The 25,047-nt window shown below is 28.6% G+C and overlaps 2 protein-coding genes across 2 annotated transcripts; both read right to left on the bottom strand.

The window, feature by feature from the left end:
• Positions 1-1,606: 1,606 nt before the first annotated feature.
• LOC130673956 (probable multidrug resistance-associated protein lethal(2)03659) lies at positions 1,607-10,907 on the bottom strand. The gene is made up of 5 exons (XM_057479167.1): positions 10,877-10,907; positions 8,860-9,122; positions 5,806-6,245; positions 4,831-4,960; positions 1,607-1,786 (listed from the first exon to the last, which is right to left on the bottom strand). The coding sequence occupies exons 1-5, from the start codon at positions 10,905-10,907 to the stop codon at positions 1,607-1,609; spliced, it is 1,044 nt and encodes a 347-aa protein (XP_057335150.1).
• A 472-nt stretch (positions 10,908-11,379) lies between these two features.
• LOC130673954 (ATP-binding cassette sub-family C member 4-like) lies at positions 11,380-17,810 on the bottom strand. Its single transcript, XM_057479166.1, has 5 exons — positions 17,709-17,810; positions 17,333-17,638; positions 14,891-15,085; positions 14,299-14,812; positions 11,380-11,510 (listed from the first exon to the last, which is right to left on the bottom strand). The coding sequence occupies exons 1-5, from the start codon at positions 17,808-17,810 to the stop codon at positions 11,380-11,382; spliced, it is 1,248 nt and encodes a 415-aa protein (XP_057335149.1).
• Between the last annotated feature and the right edge of the window lie 7,237 nt (positions 17,811-25,047).

Raw genomic sequence — 25,047 nt, 5'->3', positions numbered from 1 at the left:
TTTTTATTATTACTACTGTTATTATTTTGATTATTATTATTACTTATGTTATCTATTTTGATGTTGGAGTCAATTCATATTTTTAAAAAATCATTTGTTTTAACCGAGATGCGAACCCTATCATCTCTCGCGCCCGAGTCCTTTCCTATGTCTGACGCCCGATTTTTCCTTTGAATGAAGGTCTCTCAACTTGTAATACATATTCCTATACGCTATCCCTACCAACTTTCAATCGTTTCGAGCTGCTTTGGAAAAATTACAAACTATTTAGTAATTTTTAGTTGCTGTAATAAATAGTAATCCAGAGAGGAAAGTACGACAGGCCCAGACTTAGCCCAAGTACACGGAAAAAAAATTCTAGTTAAATTTACAATGCTAACATCGTAATTTGTCCTATTAATTATTGTATTGGTGGACTAGACTTTTCACATCGTAATTTTTACGATGTAGGGTTGGAAATTTCATTTAAGAAATAATACTTCAGACAAACAATACGAAGTCTTAAGCTCTTTAATATAAATTACGATGTAACATCGTAAAATTTGAAGAGAAATTTTAAATAAAAGATTAAAATAATAATCGTTCGGCAGTTGGATTCGAACCCGAGTCCTTTCGAGTGCGAAGTGTCCGACGCCTTGGACCACTCGGCCACTGAAGGGCCTACACTATATGTTGTTTTTAAGATCCATATAAACGACTTGCGGAGGACCCAGTTACTATTTAAAAAGTACGATGTAACATCGTACTTTTTATAGCTTCCATCGTATTATAACAGAGGCAGCACTGTAATATTTATTTTGTTAAAAAGTAAATAGAAATATTATATGTACGAATAAATATAGTTTTTAAAGTGTAATTTTTATTTATTTTTTTTTACGATGTTAAATCGTAATTTTCGCAGTAATTTTTAATCCTAAAAGCCTTTGTTAAAATTACGATGTTAAATAGTAAAAAATAAAACCCACATGATAAATTTTGAAATAAAACATTTAAAAATTGACGTTAATAGAAGTCTAGTCCGAGATTACGATGTTAACATCGTAAATTTTGGTAGAATTTTTTTTCCGTGTATGTAGAACCTTGGGCCAAGCTTGTAAACCTAATAAATAGCCTAATTTGCGACTTGTAGCACAAGAAGTATTGTCCTAGCACATGCATGTGAAATGTAGCCTAATTTGCGATAAGTAGCACAATCTGGCAACCCTGAAGGAACACAAAGTTACGCTACTACTCTTACATTACACGCATACGAATCCACGACGCTTTCTGATTCACGCTCTCCCCAGTCAATACACACCGAGACGTTTCAGGACTTTCAAACGCTACAGGGCTTAGCTAGATACCTTAATTGAGGCCTACTAGAAGAGCCGAAATGAAATCAGTATTCTTTTGACATTGAAGGCCATCACACTTCAAGGTTTAGTGTTTACTATGTTTATTATTTGTAACAACAATATTGATAAATATATATTCTATAGTTACTCATATATATAATGAACATTTTGCTCATTAATATTTTCATTTAAAGTTTTTTTATTATTAAAGTTTAAAAACAAATACTTGATAACAAAAATAATTTTCAGTAAATCGATAACATCCATCTATTTTATACATTATTTAGTCTTGATAAATTATTTTTTCTTAAATTGTAACGCCTTTGCTGATGGTGATATTTTATAACTTCTTGAAATATTTTTTCAATCACTACTTTATCATATTTATTAATCATCTGACCAAAAATACTTTTGGTTTTTATAATTAATAATTCATATGGACTTCCGAACTCCTAAATAATAATAATAATTAAAATTGTAAATCTTTTGAAGCTTGCTGTCAAAATAAACGAAGAATAGTATTTATTACCGTACCTGCATCGAAAGTCTAAATTCATGCCCTGTTTGAAGGGAAGAAAGTCGTTCTATTCTTTTATGAGAAAACAAATGATAAAAATTAGTGCATGCACCATTCTTCCTCCAAACATAGAACACAAATTCGACTTTCAGGTGCAGATCAGGTGAAAAATAGTATACACACCATGGAGGAAGGTATCCAAGTAAAAATTTTCAGTACAATTTGCTTGTCAAGGCACTGATGCTAAGAATTTTTTGATACAGATACCCTAGTAGCAATGGAATTGGGCAAGATTCTTCGGCAAGATACTTGGAGAAGCACTTTGTAAAGAATTGTTCAATTCTCGACCAAGACACTTGATCAAGAATCTTTATCCGGACTGGCTGCAGACTTGGGCCAGTCTGTGACCAGAATTTGACCAGATTCTTGACCCAGAGTTTTGACATAGACTTGCGCGAGAAACGCAAAAGACGACGAGCGCGCACCTATTTCCCTCCTTTTCACTTGAATGTAAAAAGTATAGTATTGCAGTGGTTCTCATTTATAGTTGAGTCAACAAGTTTAAAAATGTTATTTTTTTAAATTACGCATTGAGTTTGTAGTAATGCCTAGAAAAATTGATTTCCAGAATTTTCTAGCACTTAAAAAATTTCGGAAGTTTTTGAATAGATTAAGATGAATAATTAAAATTATAAAAAATGGGAATAGAATTCCGAAAGTTGTGACAAATAGAAAATTGCTTCTTCTTTAATAATCGTTTTTTAATTTTACGCTTCCTCTATTAATTTTTGAGTTATTGCTAATAATCAGAGTCTCTCGTTTTTTCTACTTGATTTTGACTTATAAAAATTGCTATTTTTATTTGTAAAAAAAAATGTCTTGTCAAATTTAATGACGAATTCAATAAGCTGTCGCTCGCATTTTTAAAAAAACTAGATTCATTTTCTACAGAGAACTCAATTCTCGACTACAGTATTATAAATGAAACTAATGTAGAATGAGAACCTCTACTCTATGAGATAGTCCCAAAGTTTAGCAATAGACAGCTCCAGATTTCTGGTCAAATTCTTGACAAATTCTGACTACAGTCTGGCTCAAGTCTTGACCAATAATCTTGGTCAAGAATCTGGACCAATTCTTGATCGAAAATCTTTTTAAAGTATCTTGATCCAGGCTGGTACAAGGCTTTGACAAAATTGCTACTAGGGTACTACATGAACTTGCCCAATATAACGTACACGAGACAATCTTGTATACGGAAAAAATTTTTTGTTACCATAAGATAAGGTAACTTAAGGTAACAACATTCTGCCTTAATATACGGATAACGAAGCATTAGTTGTGATTACAATGTTTTTATAATGCTAGCAAATTATTTCTTGGGTCAAGCAATGGTTTGTTACTGGAATAAAACTGTTGTGTTCCAATAAAAAAACTGATTTGTTAAAGTAACAGAATGATTCTGTAGCATTAAAAAAAATTTTTGTAATCATAAGCTAAGATTACACATGGTAACAAAAGAGGTCTGCTTTGAAATACGACTACATTGTTATAAAATAAACATCATGTGTTCTCATAACAAATCGACTTCTTAATTACTATAAGACGAATTCATTTGTTACCGTAAGCTAATCATGTTTGTCATTACAACAAAATCTTTCGTTATCCCGTCTTGTTATGATGGTGAAACTCTTTTTTCCGTGTAGTAGTCTTGTACTATTTTTATGAAAATATCTTCCGAAAGACTCCTAGGTGTCTATGTCTTTATATACCTATCAATCTGTCACAAGAAATTAATGCAAGACTCTAAGACAAGATTGTTGCAGGACTTGCACATAAATTGCAAAAGAACATTGAAGATGTCTTGCTCAAGATGTGTTACACTGTAAAAAATAACCGGGGTAAGTCCAAGCGGGGTAGGCACTGCTGCCAGAACGCGGACGAAAAGTTCCCTTCCCAAACATCGTTTAGGCTGTATGTGATGCTAAAGTGATGCTTGGGAAGGGGTAGTTTTCGTCCGCGTTCTGGCAGAAGTAGGTGTAGGTGTTAAAATTTGCGGTGTTAAATTTCAATACCGAAGGCGTTCAATAGAATTTCCGGGTGTTAAAATATATGACTTTCGGAATATTTTTACTTACTCGATCACTAGAGTTAAACAGTGTGTGCGTGTGTGTGTGTGTGTGTGTGAAGATATTTTTTGCGTTTTATAAGCTTTCCAAAGTTAATACTCTGAGTGGACGCAGTCTACCCGGCTTTTACACCGGTTTAACACCGCACGGAATGAGTCCATTTTTAACACCACTCTTTTTACAGTATAGTAAAACTACTTATGCGTATCTTGAGCGAATCTTGCAACAGAAATTACTTGCAGACACTAACGCATATCTTGCGCTAGATCTGCGCAGGAAGTGACATATTACACTATCTAAATATCCTACTCCTATCTCTGTCACTTTATCCCAAGATCTTGTATCGTATGCCAATCGAGGAGATAAAGTAACAAAGACAAAAGTGGGATAGATTGGGTAACATGACACTTATTGCGCAGATCTGGCGCAAGATATGCGTTAGTATATGCAAGTAATTTCTGGTGCAAATTTGCTCAAGCCATTGTACCAATGCACCGTGAACAAGATATCTTCAATATTCTTCCACAATTCTCGAAGTAGGAACAATATAACGTAAAGTTCTCTTTTACTCTTTGTACAAGTCACGCAATCTAAGACTTTGTACGAGTGTCTGCAGGAAGATCCATAATTATGTAAGGACGTAGACATCTAGAGTACTGGTGACTAGGTTCAGGCAAGATTACAATCAGATTGTTATATGAATAGGACGTCCCAACCGGCATATTTGCAACCCTCGTCTCGGGTTGGCAATTACGCACGCGGATTGAGATGTCTTACTTTTCTCCTTTGGTGTGTATTATACTATTTCATAATTACCTGCATTACCTCAAAAAAATTAATAAATATTTACCACTAAGCATCCATTGTCCATCACAAGAATAATATCACTGTTTATTATTGAGTCCAAATGATCCGTTATAGTGATTATCGTACAATATTTAAAATATGATTGGATGACTCTTTGGATTATTACTTTTGTACTAAAAAAATTAAATTAAAATGTAATAGTACACTGATAGAAAAACTATCTTGATTCAAGATAAATTTTTTCTTCAAAATGTGGTTCTTGTTTTAAAATTTTTAATTGTTTTAATTCAAGAAATAAGTCCTTGAACCAAAAAATTGAAATTCTCGGATAGAGAAAAAAAATTCTTTGTTTGAGAATTTGATTTTTCGATGAAGCCTTTTTTGTTTTGAAACAAAATTCTGACATATTTCGCTCAAGAATTTCTTGCTCTTGGATTAAGATAGGCAAAATCTAGGTTTAAGACATTACCGACTCGTTTCGAGGATGGCGCGGTTTTTAAATCAAGATATCAATTTACTCAGCTTGAAAAAAAACTTTTTTTTTTATTTTAAAAATAAAAAGTTTTAAAGTGATTTTTTAGGACTACATTCATTTACTTCAGATATGTTAAAGTAGAAATTTATTTTAAAAAAAATTTTTTTTTTCATTACTTTAAAAACATCTTCTATCAAGGAATTATTACTTGAACCAAAAATTTAAAGTTCTTAAAATAATAATACGACATTTTTAGTTGAAGACAAGTGGTCTTGCTTGAAGAATTCGATAGTATCGATTGAAGATAATATAGTTTCGGGTCAAGACACGAGAGTTATCCATCGAAGATACAAAATCTATAGAGCCAAGAAAATCTAAATCAAGACAAGAATTTCTTGAAGCAAGACAACTGGTTTTCTTCAGAAATAAATTCTTGGCTCAAGAAAATATTTCTTGAGTCAATATAAATTTTCTATCAGTGTATTCTTTTGCACATTATCAATAATAACATTGATATTTTTAATCACTAAGAACAATACTAACTTTAAATCGAGATCATTAGTGATGTGGTCAAGGACAAGTATTCGATTACTCCGTAGCAATGCTCGGGCAAAACAAATAAGTTTGCGTTCACTACTACTGAAGTTGGTACCACCATCAGAAATCCATTGATCGAGTGTCATATCGTTTAGTTCAACTTCTCCCAATACCCCCCACATAGCTTTATCTGTATACTCTTGAAAAGGGTCAAGATTATATCGTAGTGTCCCAGTGAATAGATAAGGGTCTTTTGGAATAATCGATATATTCGATCGTAAATCCTGAAGACCAACGCTCTTTGTATCCAAACCGTCAATTATTATATCTCCATGTAAATCATTATCAACTAGACGAAAGAGCGTTGATATTAATGAAGATTTTTCAGTTCCAGCTCTTTCAACAACTCCTACTTTCCAACATGGTTCTATCATTAGATCTATATTCTAATTGTGCATAAAAATATAATTTTATTTGGTCAATAAATTTTTTTTCATTATATTATAGAGTAGGCAGCGCAAAAGTTGCAGTTTAAAAAATCAGTGAAAAAAATTTATGTTATCTTTGAAGAATTTTTTTATGTTCATTCAACCTCACACTGAATCAACACTTACTAAATTTAGTCTAAAAGAATTTGGAAAGTTGTAAATTGTGTCATTTAAATGCTCATAAAATAATCGCTATCCAAAAATTCCCATAGAATCCACTCAAATGCGACAAAAACCGCATAGGATCCTATAGGCTGTACCCGCATGAAAAAACTTTATATGTGAAAACATATATGAAAGAATATATGAATATTGTAATGTGATGTATTGTACAATATATAAAATAATATTTATATTTTTGCCGTATTAATATATGATAACATATTGAAAAAAAATATATTGCTAGGATATATTATCAATATATTTATCAATATATGACTTTTTATGTATGTTTTACATATATATTTTAATATATCTTTTTTATATTGACATATTATATTGAAAGTAGTATATTAATCAATATATAGTATTTTTTATATTTTTTATATATATTTTCCAATATATTGCGAAATATATGGTTTCCAATATATTGTAAAATATATGGCACTTTTTTTACTTTTCTTACACGGACAGAAAATTATGGCAGCGGTTCCCATAATTTTGTGAAATTTTTTCCTATACCATCATAAGAATTACGACCATAAATTATGGGAGCGGTTCCTATAATTATAGGAATGTTTCCCATAATTATAGGAATAGTTCCTATAATTATGGGAATGATACCCACAACACTATAGGAATGGTTCCTATAATTTATAGGAATACTTCCTATAATATTATGGGAATCATTCCCATAATATTATGGGAATGGTTCCTATAATAGTATGGGAACTATTCCCATGATATTATGGGAATTATTCCCATAATGCAATTAGAATGGTTCGTATACCATTATGGGAATCATTCCCATAATATTATGGGAAGAGTTCTCATACTATTATAGGAACCATTCCTATAACATTATGGGAATGGTTTCCATATTATCATGAAAAAAATGATTTAAAGAAGTGTGGTAATCACTTCTACAATATACAGAAATATTATTAAACATAAAAACAAAAATTCAAACATTGAAAAAAAAATCGTATTTGGCAAAAAAACAATAACATTTTTAACAAGAATTTTTTGTCAGCACAAAACATTCAAGAAAATTCAAATTTTGGGAAATTTCTACACTATTGTGCAAAAAAAAAAATTTATGATATTATAGGGATGGTTTCCATAACATTATGGGAATAGTTCCCGTAATATTATAAGAATAGTTCCTCTACTAATATGGGAACCATTCCCATAATAGTATGGGAATGATTCCCATACCATTATGGGAATGGTTCCCATATTGGTATAGGAACTATGCCTATAATATTATGGTAACCATTCCCATAATGGTTTGGGAACCATTCCCATATCATTATGGGAACCATTCCCATATCATTATGGGAACCATTCCCATAATGGTATGGGAACTATTCTCATACTATTATGGGAATGGTTCCCATAATATATGGAAATTATCCCTATAGTAGTATAGGTACTATTCCCATACCCTTATGGAAACCATTCCCATAATGCATACCAAAACTTCCCATAATTTTCTTTCCGTGTAGGTTATTACCAGTAAATATAAGGTCAATGAAAAGAAGGAGAAAAAAGAATAAATTTGACTTTTTTTTTGTGGAATTGTGTAAAAATTGAAAAAGTATATTAAAAAATAAAGTTTTCAATATATTGCGAAAAATATAAGTTTTAATATACTGGAAAAATATAATTCCAATATACCGCGAACCATATATTTAATCATATAAATTCTTTCATATATAATCAATTATATAGAGACCATATACCACTAATTATATGAGTCAAAATATATGGATATATATATCAAGTTTATTATATTATACTTATAAATTATATATATACTATCCATATATGATAAGAATATATTGAGCATTATATGAGATAATATATATAGAAAAATACAAAACATTATATACAAGTAAATATATTATGATAAATATATAATCCAATATATGTAAAAAAACATATATTTTTCAATATAGATATTTTTGCCGCTATATATTTATCACATATTCACCATATATTTTTTATATACTTTTAACAATATATAGCTTTTCCATGCGGGTATTGGTTTCTATTCGGTTTTTGTCGCATTTGAGTAGATTCTATGAGAATTTTGGGATAAGGATAAAAATAATTTATTGAATTTTATGAACTATCATAGACAAAATTGAAACTTCGATTTTTAGATGAAAACTTAAAATTTATTAAACTTTAAAATAAAACGAAGTTGTTTGAACTTGGGGTACAGTCATACCGATGGTCTGAGGATGAAAAGGTCAAAGATTTTTTCTAAACTTAAGTGGAAAATGAGACCAAGAAAAACAATTATCAGTGAAAAGTAATAAAATGATACCGATCGTAAATTTTTTTTTAACATGCCTATTTTGCTCTGGCCTACCTTATAGCGGTTTGATAAATATATCGATTGTACTTTGAAAACCGGTAAACCATTTTTTATATAGTTTATGGAAATATTTTCCCATCTTATTTGTCCACTTGACGGCCAATTGGCTGGTGGTGGGTTCGATGACTCAACTGGTCCTTCCTTAGGAACATCAACATACTGAAAAATTCTGCTCATTGATTTCAAGTGACACGGTACTTCAATGATTTGTTTGACACTATTTTGGAGTATACTAAACAAAATCAACGATTGAGATAAAGCAAAACCAACAGATTCATTAAAAGTTTTTTCTAAAAAATAAAAGGACTAATTAACATAACTATAACACCTCAGAAATTGTAAATGAAATTCAATGACTGCCCGGGTCAAAAAATTAGATCTGTTTTAAAATAAATGATAAGTTCAAATATTTTTCCTTTAATTCAAGTATATAAATCGTATTTATTTTATATAAGAATTTAATCTGTTTTTGCCCGTACTATTCCTTATCCAGGCCAATATCAGACTTATTTTCGTATGATATTTAGTCTGTTTTAAATCGCGCTTAGACTAAAAACAGACTTTTTTATTATAATTATTAGGTCTGTGTTCAATTGTTTTTAAGGACAAATACAGAACTTTTTATAAATATAAATAATAATAATAATAATCTAGATTTATTAATTTATTTTAATTTTCTTGGTATTTAAAACATGCTAATGCGCTTCCATAATAAGATGTCACAGAGAGAAAATGTTGGCTCGAAACCTACCAATTTTTACAATGCTGTCGACTAAACTTGAAACAGGGAGTAAAGCATCCAAAAAATTATCGTGCTCTTACAAAAAATGATTATACTGTATCACATTACTTATTACGCGCGAGAAACTTATCGATGAGCTTCAATATCAATTACTTCCATACATTATAATAATTTTGATGCAGCATAATAATTTTTTATAAGAGCATAGTATTTTTTTGGATACTTTACTTTCTGTTTCAAGTTTGGTCGACAGCATAATAAAAATTGGTAGATTTCGAGCCAACATTTTTCTCCGTAGCACAAGAATTTTGATGTTTTCTTATGCCAAAATATTTTCAATTTTATTCAGTAAATGAGAGAAAATTCTTGACATTTTAAGAGTTATTTTATCACTTTTATTCAATGATATAAATATTCAATGAAGACAACTAAAAAATTAAGCTGTCAAATTTTCATTAACTGCCGACATTTTTAAACAAATGATAGTAAATAAATAGAAAATAAAACATAATCAATTCTGCAACTTAATATTTTTTCATAAATATTGCCCATAAATAAAAATTTTATAAGTCCATGATTTAATCTAGTTTTGTCCTTGTAAATTTTCAGAACTAAAATTTTTTAAAGTTCACGAATTAATCTAATTTAGTCTGCTCGTAACGCGTTTGTTTTTTAAAGTAGCAGGTCGAAAACAGCTTAAAATTTTCATAAAAGATCAAAATCATATCAAATAGTCCAATCAGACTAAAATCAGGTCAAATTTTTCAGTCCAGGTAGATCAAAAACAGATTAAAATTTTTATCGAAGTTCAATAATAGACCAAGTAGTCCAAATACAGTCCAGTTAGACTAAAATCAGATCAAATTTTTCGACCCGGGAGTTTAATATATGATTGTACCCTGATGCATAATAATTAGTAAAAAGTAAACAAAACTGACGAAAATACAAAAAATCAACTCGATTACGAGGCTATACGCTGACATCATAGATACTAGTAAATATCGTGCTCCAGAATTTATTTCCTGATAATAATTAAAATTTTTACGTAACATTAACAGTCCGTCTTTATTGTGACTCCTGATAGTTGTCAAGCCATTCAGTGTTGCACTGGTATACAAAACAATAGGTTTTTTTGCTAAAACAATTAAAAAATCGTTATTCACATGAACTGTGGATTGTTTTTAATCAAGTACACACACAAAAATGGATTCCTTGGCACAAAAAATTTTTACTTGGGGCGAGAAAGCAATTCTTGTGCCAAGAAATTTTTTTTTTCTGTGTACATTGAAGTTTATTACTTACTCATATTTTCTAATTGCTGTACATTTTGCATTATTTTCAAAAAATGTAACGTGAGAATATACAAAATTGGTCCTATTATTATAACTAGTATCATTATCCAAGGAATAACAGTAATAATGTTTATTATAATTCCGATAATTTGAACAATTATAATCATAATTTGTATAGTTGTTGGTATGAATAAATCATCCATTATTTTGATATCTTTCAATAAAGTAGTTGAAATTTTCTCTGAAAAAAGTTATTTAATTATAGTCTATGAGATAACAATTATTTTCCCTGTCATTATAAAAATAACCACTTTGTCCACATTAAAGTAATCTATATGTGAACGTAAAACCCTGATCTTAAATTCCGATTGGATCTGATGGAAAAATTATAATTAGAAAATAATTGAAAAAAAATTATTATTATTCGATAATTTCCAATGGTGTTCCGATATAGGAATCTATGGTATATTTTGAGTAACCTACCCCGGGAAAAAAAATTTAGATCTATTCAGATCAAATTAGATCTGATGTTTCAGATCTGAACAGATCTGATGTTTCAGATCTGAACAGAGCTGATGTTTCAGATCTGAACAGATCTGATGTTTCAGATCTAAACAGATCTGATGTTTCAGATCTGAACAGATCTGCATTTTGGCCAGATCTGTTTAGATCAAATTAGATCTACTCTGATCAGAATAGATCTGCTTGGATCTAAACAGATCAAGGTGAATAAAAAACACTCTTAGATCTGCTCAGATCAAATTTGATCTAATTCGCTAGATCTAAATCGATCTGTTTTTTTATCTCTATCCTAATAAAAATTGATATGTCTGATTAAAAATATATAAAATATATCACAATAATATAAAATATATAAGATTGAAGCCATTTATTTTAATTACGATAGACTTTTTAGAATTATCACCATTTAGGCGAATGTGTCAAAACTCTCAGCTAATTAATCTTATAATTATAATATAATGTGAAGAAATATTTCTTTATAATCTGTACAGATCTAATCTGATCAAAGCAGATCTGAACTTTTTGTCCCGAGAAAAAGTTATATTAGCTCAGATCTGGTTTGATCCGTACAGATCCAATTAGATCTATTTATATTTACTTCATAAATTGATCGTTTAATCAATGTTGATCTATTTTGATCTGACTAGATCTAGGTTGATCTGACTTGATTAGATTTGATCAGGGTAGATCTGGACTATTTTCCCCCAAAAAAAAATTTCATATCTGATCAGATCTAGTTTGATCTGAACAGATTAAATCAGATCTACTCTGATTTGGGTTCAATATAAATTATGATCAAATTTGATCTGAGCTGATCTAAATTGATCTAATTTGATCAGAACAGATCTAAATTGATCTAATTTGATTAGAACAGATCTAAATTTTTTTTCCCGGGACGTATATTTTCTATAAAAAAATTCAGAAACACCGAATTCAATATACGTTTTTTACATAGAAATCCAAATACTCAGATTCCCATATGGATTTCCTATATAGAAATCCAGATACCCATATTTTTGTACATGTATTCCTATATAAATCTATACATTTCTCCCGTATGAAAAAACCATATACTGTCGATAGTATATAAAAAAATATATGGTAAATAACTGAACATATATGGTGGCAAAATTATTAATATTGATTAATGATTTATCATATATAATAATTTATAAGTATAACATTATAATAATCCATATCATTTATAATATATGTGATTATATACATGTGATATTGTATCAAAAATTATATGTCCGCTTTATATATTAATTTATAACGTAAAATATATGTTTCACCTTATAAATTAATTTGTAATTTCAATATTATTATCATCCATATAATTTATAATATATGTAATTGTATATATATGATATTACATCTCAAATTATATTCTCGTTTTATATATAAACTTATAATTTCAATATTATAATAATTTCGATATTATTATACATAAATAATTTAAAAAATACACTCATACCAAAAATTAAAGGAACAAAAAAATTTTAGAAGTTTTTCAGTGATTTTTGCAAGACTGTAACTTCATGAAAAATAATCGTATCGAGATATAAAAAAAGCATTTCATAGCTTGAAATCTCTAGTTTTATATTTGTGCAAATATATATAAACATATATCTATGTAAATATATATTTATATACATTTATACAAATATATGTGAACACATATTTATATAATTATATATTTACATGTATAAATATTATATTTCAGTCATATATTTAAATCATATATCTTATCATATAACTTAAAGTATAGTATAAAATATTCCCGTATGAAAAAACAATATATGGTTAAAATATATAAAATCATATATGTTTGCAACAAAACAATATATGATATATTATATTGTATATTATAAAAAATTATATAGAGATTTTCGCCGATTTAGTATAAAATTATATACAGTAGTAAATATATGTATTCCATATATGAAACTTATATGCTTATTATATTTTAACCTATATATACATTTACATTTACACTATAATATATTGTATTGATATATTTTCTTTTATATTTAAAAAATATAAAATTTATATATGAAATGAAATATATGGTAGCATATAATTTATATTATATATGGCACCATATATTTTCTTTGTTATATTTAAGCATATATTTTATTCGGTGTATGTATATGTATATGGGGATACTATATATTCGCATCAAATTAACTAATTTCGAAAATTTAAACTGCAATTTAAAGAGTATATTAAAATTTAGATCTAATTTCATTGGAGTTAGTCATACGAATAAGAAATTTTTTTTTTTTTTCCATACACAATATAAATATATGTTTTTATATATGATCATAATATATTTTTCCTATATGATAGAAATATATATTTTTATGTATGATAAAAATATAGTTTTCGTATATGAAAAGAATATATATTTTCATATATGATAAAAATATATTTTTTGTATATGATTGACATATATATTTTTATACATGCTAAACATATACGGACTCGTATATGATGAGTATTATATTTTTTAATATAAAAAAAAATATATCAGAAAATATAGTTAAATTCGCTACATATATTTATCATATATTTATCATATATTTTTACATATATTTTGACCATATATGTTATTTTCATACGGGTTATAAGCAATATTTATAAGTTAGCATGTAAAAAAAATATATTATAGATATAATGTTGTAAATTATAAAATCATATAATATTTCGGCAAAATTTTGTATATCGCTCCATATATGACTTCTTATAATTCCATATAATTTATCATATATTTTGAATTATACTGAAGCTCATATATTGCTTTTTCATACGGGCTATATTGATTCCCATAGAATTCTGCATGTATTTTTTGATAGGGAATAAAAGTAACATCCCAAAGTAAACATAAATTTTGTTTCTCATATTTACCTGATAAATGCAAATTAAAAAAATGCATTCTGGCCTGGAGTAAGTTAGAAAATATCAAAAAATATAGTTTTTGTCCTGTGCTTATAAAAATATTTATTTTTAAATAAACTATTATCAAAAGTAATCCAATAAGACCCATAATAAATACTGTGTAAATATATATTGCGAAGTTGGCTGCTAATAATTTGTGCTCATTCAAAAGTGGTTTTATTATATTAATATTGACCATTGAGTTTAATTGATTTTCATAACCAATGCATATGTCTTTAGGAGCTTGAATGCAAGTTCTAATTGTCTCTACAGTTGTCCAGTAAGACATCCATTGGTCGGCAACAATAGTCGTTAATTGTAATAAAATATATAAAACCAATAGTAAAATAAATATGGAAATTTTTCTACATGAGTTTGAGTAGCGTCGGTTGATTCCTTTCAAATCATAGCTATCGCTCTTTTTTATTGGTCTATCATTGACGTGGTTTTGAATTTTCATTTCCACTAATTCTTCGCGTGGTATCTGAAGAAAAAAAAAAACAGATGATTTTATTTAATTGTTGCATAGTAAAATTTTATTAACTAATAAAATTTAACATACAAACTGACAACCATATCGAGATTGAACAAAAGTTGATTTTTTATCTTTACTAATTTCGTTTTCTTCACTTATATTATTTGTAAATATTTGAGTATAATCTTGTACCTCGTTGTGTCGTATTGTATTTAACATTTCATTAAATTCGAAACTTGTCTTTGTTAGAATGTCAAAAGTTCCTTGAGTTTTTATAAATCCCTGGAAAATAATAGTGATTCTGGTAAGTTGGTGAGAGGTGCTGCAATTGTAATAAGGGGCAATTGTAACACTCAATAAAAAATCTGTCCATCGGTTGACCCTGCGGGCCAGCCCCAAGACTTTCCGCTGTTTTCGAGCTCAAGGAGCTAGAAAACATTGTTGTAGAAACATTTCCGAGCTCTTCGAGCGAAATTCGAGTGAAAATTAAGAAAAACAAGCAAACACGATAAACTCATCGAGGCGCCATCCTGAAACTCCTTCAGTCGAGGAATAAATTCGTGAAGCAAAAAAATTGAATTTTTCAAAATAGTATTCTTGATTCAAGAATATTTCACTTGAATCAAGTCAATTTTTTTTTCTGTGTAGAACTGATTAGATTTTGAAGTTAATCGTATGAGTCGTTTCTGAGAAATCAATAAAAAACTAAAAAAAAAAAAATTTTTTTATCGTAATTCGCCAATATTATCGAGTCTACTTGATCGAATGATCTGAAATTTTCAGAAAAGTTGATGGCCAATAAGCTCTTTCGATTGCCGCCTTAACCATCCAAATCGGTTAATTAGTTGAAAAGTTATAGACCGGTCACACACATACACACACACACACACACACACACACCCCGGGTCGAAAAATTTGATCTGATTTTAGTCTAACTGGACTGTATTTGGACTACTTGGTCTGTTATTGAACTTCGATAAAAATTTTAATCTGTTTTTAATCTACCCGAACTGAAAAATTTGACCTGATTTTAGTCTGATTGGACTATTTGATCTGATTTTGATCTTTTATGAAAATTTTAAGCTGTTTTCGACCTGCTACTTTAAAAAACAAACGCGTTACGAGCAAACTAAATTAGATTAATTCGTGAACTTTAAAAAATTTTAGTTCTGAAAATTTACAAGGACAAAAATAGATTAAATCATGGACTTATAAAATTTTTATTTATGGGCAATATTTTTGAAAAAATATTATGTTGCAGAATTGATTATGTTTTATTTACTATTTATTTACTATCTTTTGTTTAAAAATGTCGGCAGTTAATGAAAATTTGACAGCTTAATTTTTTAGTTGTCTTCATTGAATATTTATATCATTGAATAAAAGTGATAAAACAACTCTTAAAATGTCAAGAATTTTCTTTTATTTACTGGATAAAATTGAAAATATTTTGGCATAAAAAAACATCAAAATTCTTGTGCTACGGAGAAAAATGTTGGCTCGAAATCTACCAATTTTTATTATGCTGTCGACCAAACTTGAAACAAAAAGTAAAGTATCCAAAAAATTACTATGCTCTTATGAAAAATTATTATGCTGCATCAAAATTATTATAATGTATGGAAGTAATTGATATTGAAGCTCATCGATAAGTTTCTCGCGCGTAATAAGTAATGTGATACAGTATAATCATTTTTTGTAAGAGCACGATAATTTTTTGGATGCTTTACTCCCTGTTTCAAGTTTAGTCGACAGCATTGTAAAAATTGATAGGTTTCGAGCCAACATTTTCTCTGTGTGACATCTTATTATGGAAGCGCATTAGCTTGTTTTAAATACCAAGAAAATTAAACTAAATTAATAAATCTAGATTATTATTATTATTTATATTTATAAAAAGTCCTGTATTTGTCCTTAAAAACAATTGAACACAGACTAATAATTATAATAAAAAAGTCTGTTTTTAGTCTAAGCGCGATTTAAAACAGACTAAATATCATACGAAAATAAGTCTGATATTGGCCTGGATAAGGAATAGTTCGGGCAAAAACAGATTAAATTCTTATATAAAATAAATACGATTTATAAACTTGAATTAAAGGAAAAATATTTGAATTTATCATTTATTTTAAAACAGATCTAATTTTTTGACCCGGGACACACACACATATGCATACATACAGTCACTCCGGTGTCTTCTTAGCGGGAAGTTAAAAAACTAAAAATTATTGTTATCCTTTTTTAAATATCCCGAAGTAAGAGTAGCTATCTACAAGTATATTAAGTAATTCTGCAGCAAATCTGACTTAATGGGTCTTACGACAGTATCTTAGCTAAATACTGCAACAGATTTATTTTAAACATCTTACGGAAACATCTTGCCTTAGACTTCCCCATGACTGATCGTGCAGACTTGCTTAAGACCTAAGATTCAGATTTACATAAAACTTCATCCTGAAGAATGATACTAGGGTATGATTTTTTCTGGGTAAGTTTTTGCAGAATTTAAATAATCGTTGATATTGTTACCTGTTCGAATAAAGCAATAGTGTTGGCATACTTGAGAGAGTAAAGTTGGTGAGTAACAAGGATTCGTGTTTTTCCTTGGAGGAACTTGACAATACATTCCTTGAAAATAATTCGCGCGACACTTGCATCGACCGCACTTAGAGGATCATCCAAAAGATATAAATCAGCTTGCCTATAAATAGCTCTCGCTAAATTAACTTTTGCTTTTTGACCACCCGAAAGTGGTTCTCCATGTTCTCCAATGGTTGTCATGTCACCATTGGGTAGCTGATTGAAGTCTCTTAAAAGTGAACATACTCTTGTTACCTATGATTATTATCTATCATTAAGTTACCATACATTAAGTTTAAAAAATAAAAAAATTTGATATTTCAACCTGTCGATATCGCATTGGATCATAATCAAGTCCAAAGAGAATATTTTCTCTAACAGTTCCTGAAAAGAGCCACGGATCTTGACTTGCGTATGATATTGTCATGTCGGGGTTGTCTTGTATAAATCTTGACTTGGATTTAGAGTCGATTGAGTTTTCAATTTTGAACTGAAAGAGTCCAACTGTTCCAGCACTAATTGGTATTTCTTGCAGCAGTAGATTTAACAGTGAAGATTTTCCAGAGTTAGTAGGACCAACCAAAGCACACAAGTCTCCGCCATTGATCTTCAACGTTACGCCACTTAATGTTTGAGGCAATTGATCAACTTTCCAACTAGCTGATACGTTATTCAACTCAACCTTCACTGCATGAGCTGTTTCGTTTTGACCAGCACAATGGAGATTGGTTTCATTCACAGGTTTTTTTAAATTGTTCAAAAAAAATTTGTTCGAAATTTGACAAATTTCATCAAGTAGAAGAAAATTCTTTAATAAAGTAATGATTCGAATTATTGGTATAAAATAGTACCTTGGATAACCAGTAGCTTCGAGGATAATACTCAAGTTCTGAGCTTGGAAACACAATCGTCAGCCAGAGTTACCAACTGAACAAGAGTATTTTACTCGATGTCACTAATTCTCTACGATATTTTACACTGATAGAAAATTTATATTGAGTCAAGAAATATTTTCTTGAGCCAAGAATTTATTTCTGAAGAAAACCAGTTGTCTTGCTTCAAGAAATTCTAGTCTTGATTTAGATTTTCTTGGCTCTATAGATTTTGTATCTTCGATGGGTAACTCTCGTGTCTTGACCCGAAACTATATTATCTTCAATCGATACTATCGAATTCTTCAAGCAAGACCACTTGTCTTCAACTAAAAATGTCGTATTATTATTTTAAGAACTTTAAATTTTTGGTTCAAGTAATAATTCCTTGATAGAAGATGTTTTTAAAGTAATGAAAAAAAAAATTTTTTTTTAAATAAATTTCTACTTTCACATATTTGAAGTAAATGAATGTAGTCCTAAAAAATCACTTTAAAACTTTTTATTTTTAAAATAAAAAAAAAAGTTTTTTTTCAAGCTGAGTAAATTGATATCTTGATTTAAAAACCGCGCCATTCTCGAAACGAGTCGGTAATGTCTTAAACCTAGATTTTGCCTATCTTAATCCAAGAGCAAGAAATTCTTGAGCGAAATATGTCAGAATTTTGTTTCAAAACAAAAAAGGCTTCATCGAAAAATCAAATTCTCAAACAAATAATTTTTTTTCTCTATCCGAGAATTTCAATTTTTTGGTTCAAGGACTTATTTCTTGAATTAAAACAATTAAAAATTTTAAAACAAGAACCACATTTTGAAGAAAAAATTTTTCTTGAATCAAGACAGTTTTTTTATCAGTGTACATGATGAATGCTTAAAGCTGAAACGCCGTTAAGTGCCTAAAATTGGTGTCATGCAATCGCAAAGGAAATAAGGTTATGAACTTAAGATGTTGCATGATGATCTACACTGCGATCATTTGGTGTTAAATTTAAAGTACATGTGCAATCTAGAGAACTTTTCTTTGTTAGTATTTGGCTCTGAGTAAAGGCGAGTTCCCTTCGGTAAACTATTTTGTACATTTCAGTAACTTGGATTATAGACTGGAAACGGGAAGGGAGGTATAAAGGATGTAGAGATGAAATATATCACGCCCATTTTTGTCAGGTTTCGAGGTAGAAGAGATGCATTAGTTTTAAAAAAATTTAACACACTGTATCCGACTGATCAGAAATGATCAGAGTTTAACCCTTCGTCACCCGCATCACTTTTTCATCCTTCGTCACTCGCGCAGTGAGCGCTGCGCCGCCGTGTTAAATCAAGCGCGCTGTTGCCACATTTTTCAGATTGCTAAATCTATATAAAAATAATCTAAATGAAATTTTTTTAAATAATTAATTTATCGAAATTAAAAAATAAAAGATAGATTTTCCATTTTGTTTTTAATTTTTTTTATTAGGAATTACTCCGTTTCAATTAAAATTAAATTTTTTTTAACAACAATTTTATTAAAAAAATCGCTTGCTCATAAAATTATTACTCAAATGTATTTTAATAAATTATTTATTGTTGATATTATTATTATTATTATTGTTAATATTATTAATTCTATAATTATTAATAATGCTTCTATTGTTACTAGAATTTTTTCATTATTTTAATTCAAAATTAATTAAAAACAAAATAAAATTCAATTACCTGTTGTGGTTATAACCTCGAAATTCTTCTTGAATATTATACACAAATTACATATAATATAAATATATATTTGTAAATATAATAATTAATATTTAAATAACATATTTTTGTTTGTGACAAAATACTTATTACGCGTAGAATTATTCTTAATTATTAATAAAAAATGTATCTCTATTAAGAGAGAATACCTAAATGTCAAACCTAAATATTTATATATCTATATCGTACAAGAGAATATTACCACACACAAGTTGGCAGCAGCGCGTGGCGGACATTTACCGGTTACTAACTCGCACTGGGCGGCATCGCGCCGCTTTTCAATTTCTTTCGCATGAAAATATTTTTTTTTAACAAAATAATTTATTTCTTAGGAGCGGCTAATGCTAGAAATTCTGTTAGAATGTCTAATTCAAGCATTCTAATTTTTTCGACGTCATCCGTCACCGTAATTATGAGAAAATTGCATAATTGTAAAAAAGGCGGCGCCGCGCTCATTGAGCGAGTGACGAAGGGTTAATGAAAAAGTTTCTAAGGACGATGTTAGGCATTTAAAGGCATTTCTTTTAAGCATGAACGATATAAGAAATTAAATGGTGGTAAAATACAATGAATAAAAATTATTACTTGAATTTTTTTAACCATAGTGTTGATTTCCATTACATGGTATATTGACAGCGGCAAATATATTACCGTGAGTAACTGAATAATATGATAATAAACGTAAATATTATACGTTACTTTAGATTGAAACATATTTCCATCTAAACTAAAGATAACAAGCGTCATAAAAACCATTATTTTATGAACAAAGCCTGGTAAGCATGAATAAAATACTCGAATATACAATGAACGTTGTAATTGTTTCACTTCTTCCAATCTTATTTCAGACATAATTTTATCAAAATATTTTTCCAATACATACATTTTAATTATCTAAGTAAAAAAAAGAAAATTATTATTAATTTAAATGAATAATTTAACGGCGTTTATTTTGAGCATGTATTATATAAAATAAATTATTAATTATAAAAGTTTGGTTCAAAGTACTTTAATTCCAACCGCTATTTCTTTTATTATTTGATTCCGTGTGTCAGTTAATTTAGTAATTCTTTTTCTGATTGCTTTGTCTAGCATTTGGATGCAGCTTTGCGTAGGAATAACGATAGTCAGAAGAGTTCCAAAACCTACTATAGTATACATACCGATACTTTGCCATACAATAGAAAAAATAATAACAATCTAATTGTCAAACATATTTATAGTTAGTAAATTGTTGATTTAGAACATTGTCATAACAAACAAAATACTTTACCTGGATTGGAGTTATCCATAGAAAATTGAGACTTGATGGCAACAAATCAAAAATGTAAATATCGTCGTTCAAAAGACTTATTATTGGATCAATTGTCGTTTTTTTGAATCCCGATTTATTGAGCTTCAAAATTTTTTTATAAATCAACGAACAACATGCTACTCTAATTTCAGTTCCCAGTATCTGACTGAGACAATTGATGTGATGAACTATGAAACTGATTGCAATTATTGTAATAATAAGAGCAGTTGCGTGAATTAAAACATCATTTTGGGTAATTTTATCTGCAGTTTCTATTTCAAAATATTCAATGATCCAGTCCATAATATATGGTTGTAAATTACGTAACATTACTTGCTCGAATATAACCAAAATTACGATGCAGAGATATTTGAACCAAAATGTCTGAATAATAGCTTTCATTAAATTGTGATCTAACGATTTCGCTTTTACGTTTTTCCACGCCCTAATATTTGTAAATAATCAGGATTTTTCAAAAACTGTTAAAAAAACGCAAGAGTGATTTTTCAAAAATATAATTACCGTTCTAGGTCATTAGCTACACTTTCAGACTCATCAGAAGCTAGCGGGACACAAAGATCTTCTGTAGTAAGTCCGTCTTGAAAACTTTTTTTGAATAATTTCACGGTCCACCTAGATATTGATATAAACACAACCTAGTAGCATTGTCTTAAGGGGGTATTCTGGTTTAGAAATTCGAAAAAATCGATTTTTTTTTTTGCATATTTTCATAGTATAACCCTTCAAGAAAATGTCCCTAAAAGGATTTTTCGAAATTCGAATTATTTTCGGAGTTACAGTTCAGTTTGTGACGCGCCGACAAAACCGTTTCGCAGCCGGGTCGAGCTACTGAGGCTTCCAAGGAAGCTGGAACTGCTAAATCATCTAAAAGAGCTTCACTAAACATGACATTTGAAGTCGAAGAAGGTACTTTGTACGGAGCAGGGATAGCTGATTAATAACAAGTGAGTATAAAACGTCAGTAAACGACTCCGACTGCGCGCGATTAGCCCTCAAACTTTAAACTCCTTTTTCTCGCAACTACTTTTCTGGAAACGGTGTGCATGATATCTTTAATTCTACTCAACCGATTCACTTGAAATTTTACACAGAGCTTCTTTATACATTATAGTATCGCACTACGAAGAGGTTTAAAAAAAATTTTTTTTTTTTGTATTTTTAAAAAATTCCGAACGACAAAAAAACAGGGAAAATACGAAACTTTTTTTTCAAACCACCGCCATTTTGTGAAAAAAAATTTTCTTTTTCAAAAACGTTTCGTAGTGCGATAACTACACCCTTCCTCATTACGAATTATTCATGGATTCCCATTTCAGGTCATGGGAAGGATTTATATCCTGCACACCAGGACAAGCCATTTTTCCATCAGTCCCCACTGCGCCGACCTGCAGTTTTTTGAAATTTAATTTTTTTTCTTATATTATTAATGTTTTGTATTCTTAAAATATCAATAAAAAGCTTATAAAAAAATGGATGGTAAAAATAATTTTTGTTTTTTTTTTATCGCGTCCGAAAAAATACCTAAAATTCGGGCTTCTAAACCAGAATACCCCCTTAACAGAGCTAAGTAAGGTTATATAATTCAGCCGACATTCTATTTATCTGCAATGTGCGTGCTGAGTAATTAAACGCGCATGCGCAGTTTAGATATTTTGGTCATGTTAATAACGTAGCTAAATACAAAATAACGTCGTAAAGAGAGAGGTGATGAATTAATGACTTGAATCATCGAGTAATAACATATTCCGCCCATTTTATCTATATTCTGTGATTTAAGATACAAATTACCCGTATGAAAAAACCATATACTGTGGATAATATATAAAAAAATATATGGTAAATAACTGAACATATATGGCGGCAAAAATATTAATATTGATTAATATATGATTAATCATATATAATAATTTATACGTTTAATATTATAATAATCCATATCATTTATAATATATGTGATTATATACATGCGATATTGTATCAAAAATTATACGTCCGCTTTATATATTAATTTATAACGTAAAATATATGTTTCATCTTATAAATTAATTTATAATTTCAATATTATTATCAACCATATAATTTATAATATATGTAATTGTATATATATGATATTACATCTCAAAATATATTCTCGTTTTATATATAAACTTATAATTTCAAAATTATAATAATTTCGATATTATTATTCATAAATAATTTAAAAAATACACTTCTACCAAAAATTAAAGGAACAAAAAAATTTTAGAAATTTTTTAGTGATTTTTGCAAGACCGTAGCTTTATGAAAAATAATCGTAGCGAGATTTAAAAAAAAGTATTTTATAGCTTGTAATCTCTAGTTTTATATTTGTGCAAATATATATAAACATATATCTATATAAATATATATTTACATACATTTATACAAGTATATGTTAACATATATTTATATAATTATATATTTACATGTATAAATATTATAGGTCAGTCATATATTTAAATCATATAACTTAAAGTATAGTATAAAATATTATAAGCAATATTTATAAGTTAGCATGTAAAAAAAATATATTACCGATAAATTTGTTGCAAATTATAAAATCATATAATATTTCGGCAAAATTTTGTATATGGCACAATATATGACTTATTATAATTCCACATAATTTATCATATATTTTAAATTATACTGAAGCTCATATATTGCTTTTTCATACGGGTAATGACTAACGACACATTAAATCACACTTTTGACCGATCGAAACCCTCGCGGTTTTGCGAATGCCGTAAAAATGCCGTAAATTTTCGGCATTTATACACATGCCGTAAATTTACCGTAATAATTTGGTAATAATATGGTTATATTGGCCAGTTTTTTTCCTGTACTTATACTGTAGAGTTACCAGATTATTATAGTAAAATAACTATAAAAATGCCGAACTTTTACCGAAAAAATGCTATATAAATACCGCAATAATGCGATAATTTTATAATAATAAAATCGTATTTTTTTGGTAATTATACCGTAGATATCCTGCGATTTTGCCAGATTTATCCTGATATAATGAAAAATTGTAAAAAATTTGGTTTTATTTTATATTTGCTTCTGCGGTTAAAATCATCGAAAATGTGCAAAGTGTAAAATTTTATATTTTATTCTATTAGTTCACACATTTCTTATTGAAACAAAAGAATGTAAGTGAAAATAAGAATCCGGGAAAATTGAGGTTTTCAATTTTCTTAAGTTTGTTTGTATAGATATAAATACAATTAGTATCAATTTTCGAATAAGCGATTTGGCATAATGGTTAACAGATCAGGCTTTAAATCATTAGGACTCGGGATCGAGCCCACGAGTTGGCGGGTTTTTTTTTTTTTTTTTTTTTTTTTTTTTTTTTTTTTTTCATGACAGTTATTGTACATATAACTTTATAATGTTATATATAATTATATATAATTAAATAAAATTTTATATAATTATATATAATTTTTGTTTCGGGTAGAACGGTTTAATGCTGCAAAAATGCCGAAAATATGCTGTATAATTACGGTTTTAATGCTGTTAAAATACCGATTTTTTCTGTTTTATTACCGTAAATATTCTGAATTTTTTTCGTAAATTTTTGGTAGTAATGCGGCAAAAAAACTGGCCAAAATAACTTGAATAATACCATATTTATGCAGTATTTATACCGTATAATTCCGGTATTATTTCGGTATTTCCAAAACCGCGAGGGAAAGAATTGTAATTTAACATAAGATTTT

The sequence above is a fragment of the Microplitis mediator genome, chromosome 8, assembly GCF_029852145.1.
Source record: "Microplitis mediator isolate UGA2020A chromosome 8, iyMicMedi2.1, whole genome shotgun sequence".
NCBI lineage: Eukaryota > Metazoa > Arthropoda > Insecta > Hymenoptera > Braconidae > Microplitis > Microplitis mediator.
The sequence above is the reverse complement of the archived record's forward strand: the minus strand, read 5'-3'. Positions and strand labels throughout refer to the sequence as shown.

Excerpts from the sequence above, each read along its gene's own strand:
- LOC130673956 (XM_057479167.1), bottom strand. The coding sequence starts at position 10,907 with ATGCAAAATGTACAGCAATTAGAAAATATGA. Across the intron at positions 9,123-10,876 it reads ACAGCAATTAGAAAATATGA|AAAAAACTTTTAATGAATCT; the intron begins GTAAGTAATAAA and ends TTTATTTTTTAG. Across the intron at positions 4,961-5,805 it reads ACTAATGATCTCGATTTAAA|TACAAAAGTAATAATCCAAA; the intron begins GTTAGTATTGTT and ends TAATTTTTTTAG.
- LOC130673954 (XM_057479166.1), bottom strand. The coding sequence starts at position 17,810 with ATGACAATATCATACGCAAGTCAAGATCCGTGGCTCTTTTCAGGAACT. Across the intron at positions 15,086-17,332 it reads CTATTGCTTTATTCGAACAG|GGATTTATAAAAACTCAAGG; the intron begins GTAACAATATCA and ends ATTATTTTCCAG. Across the intron at positions 14,813-14,890 it reads CTCGATATGGTTGTCAGTTT|ATACCACGCGAAGAATTAGT; the intron begins GTATGTTAAATT and ends TTTTTTCTTCAG.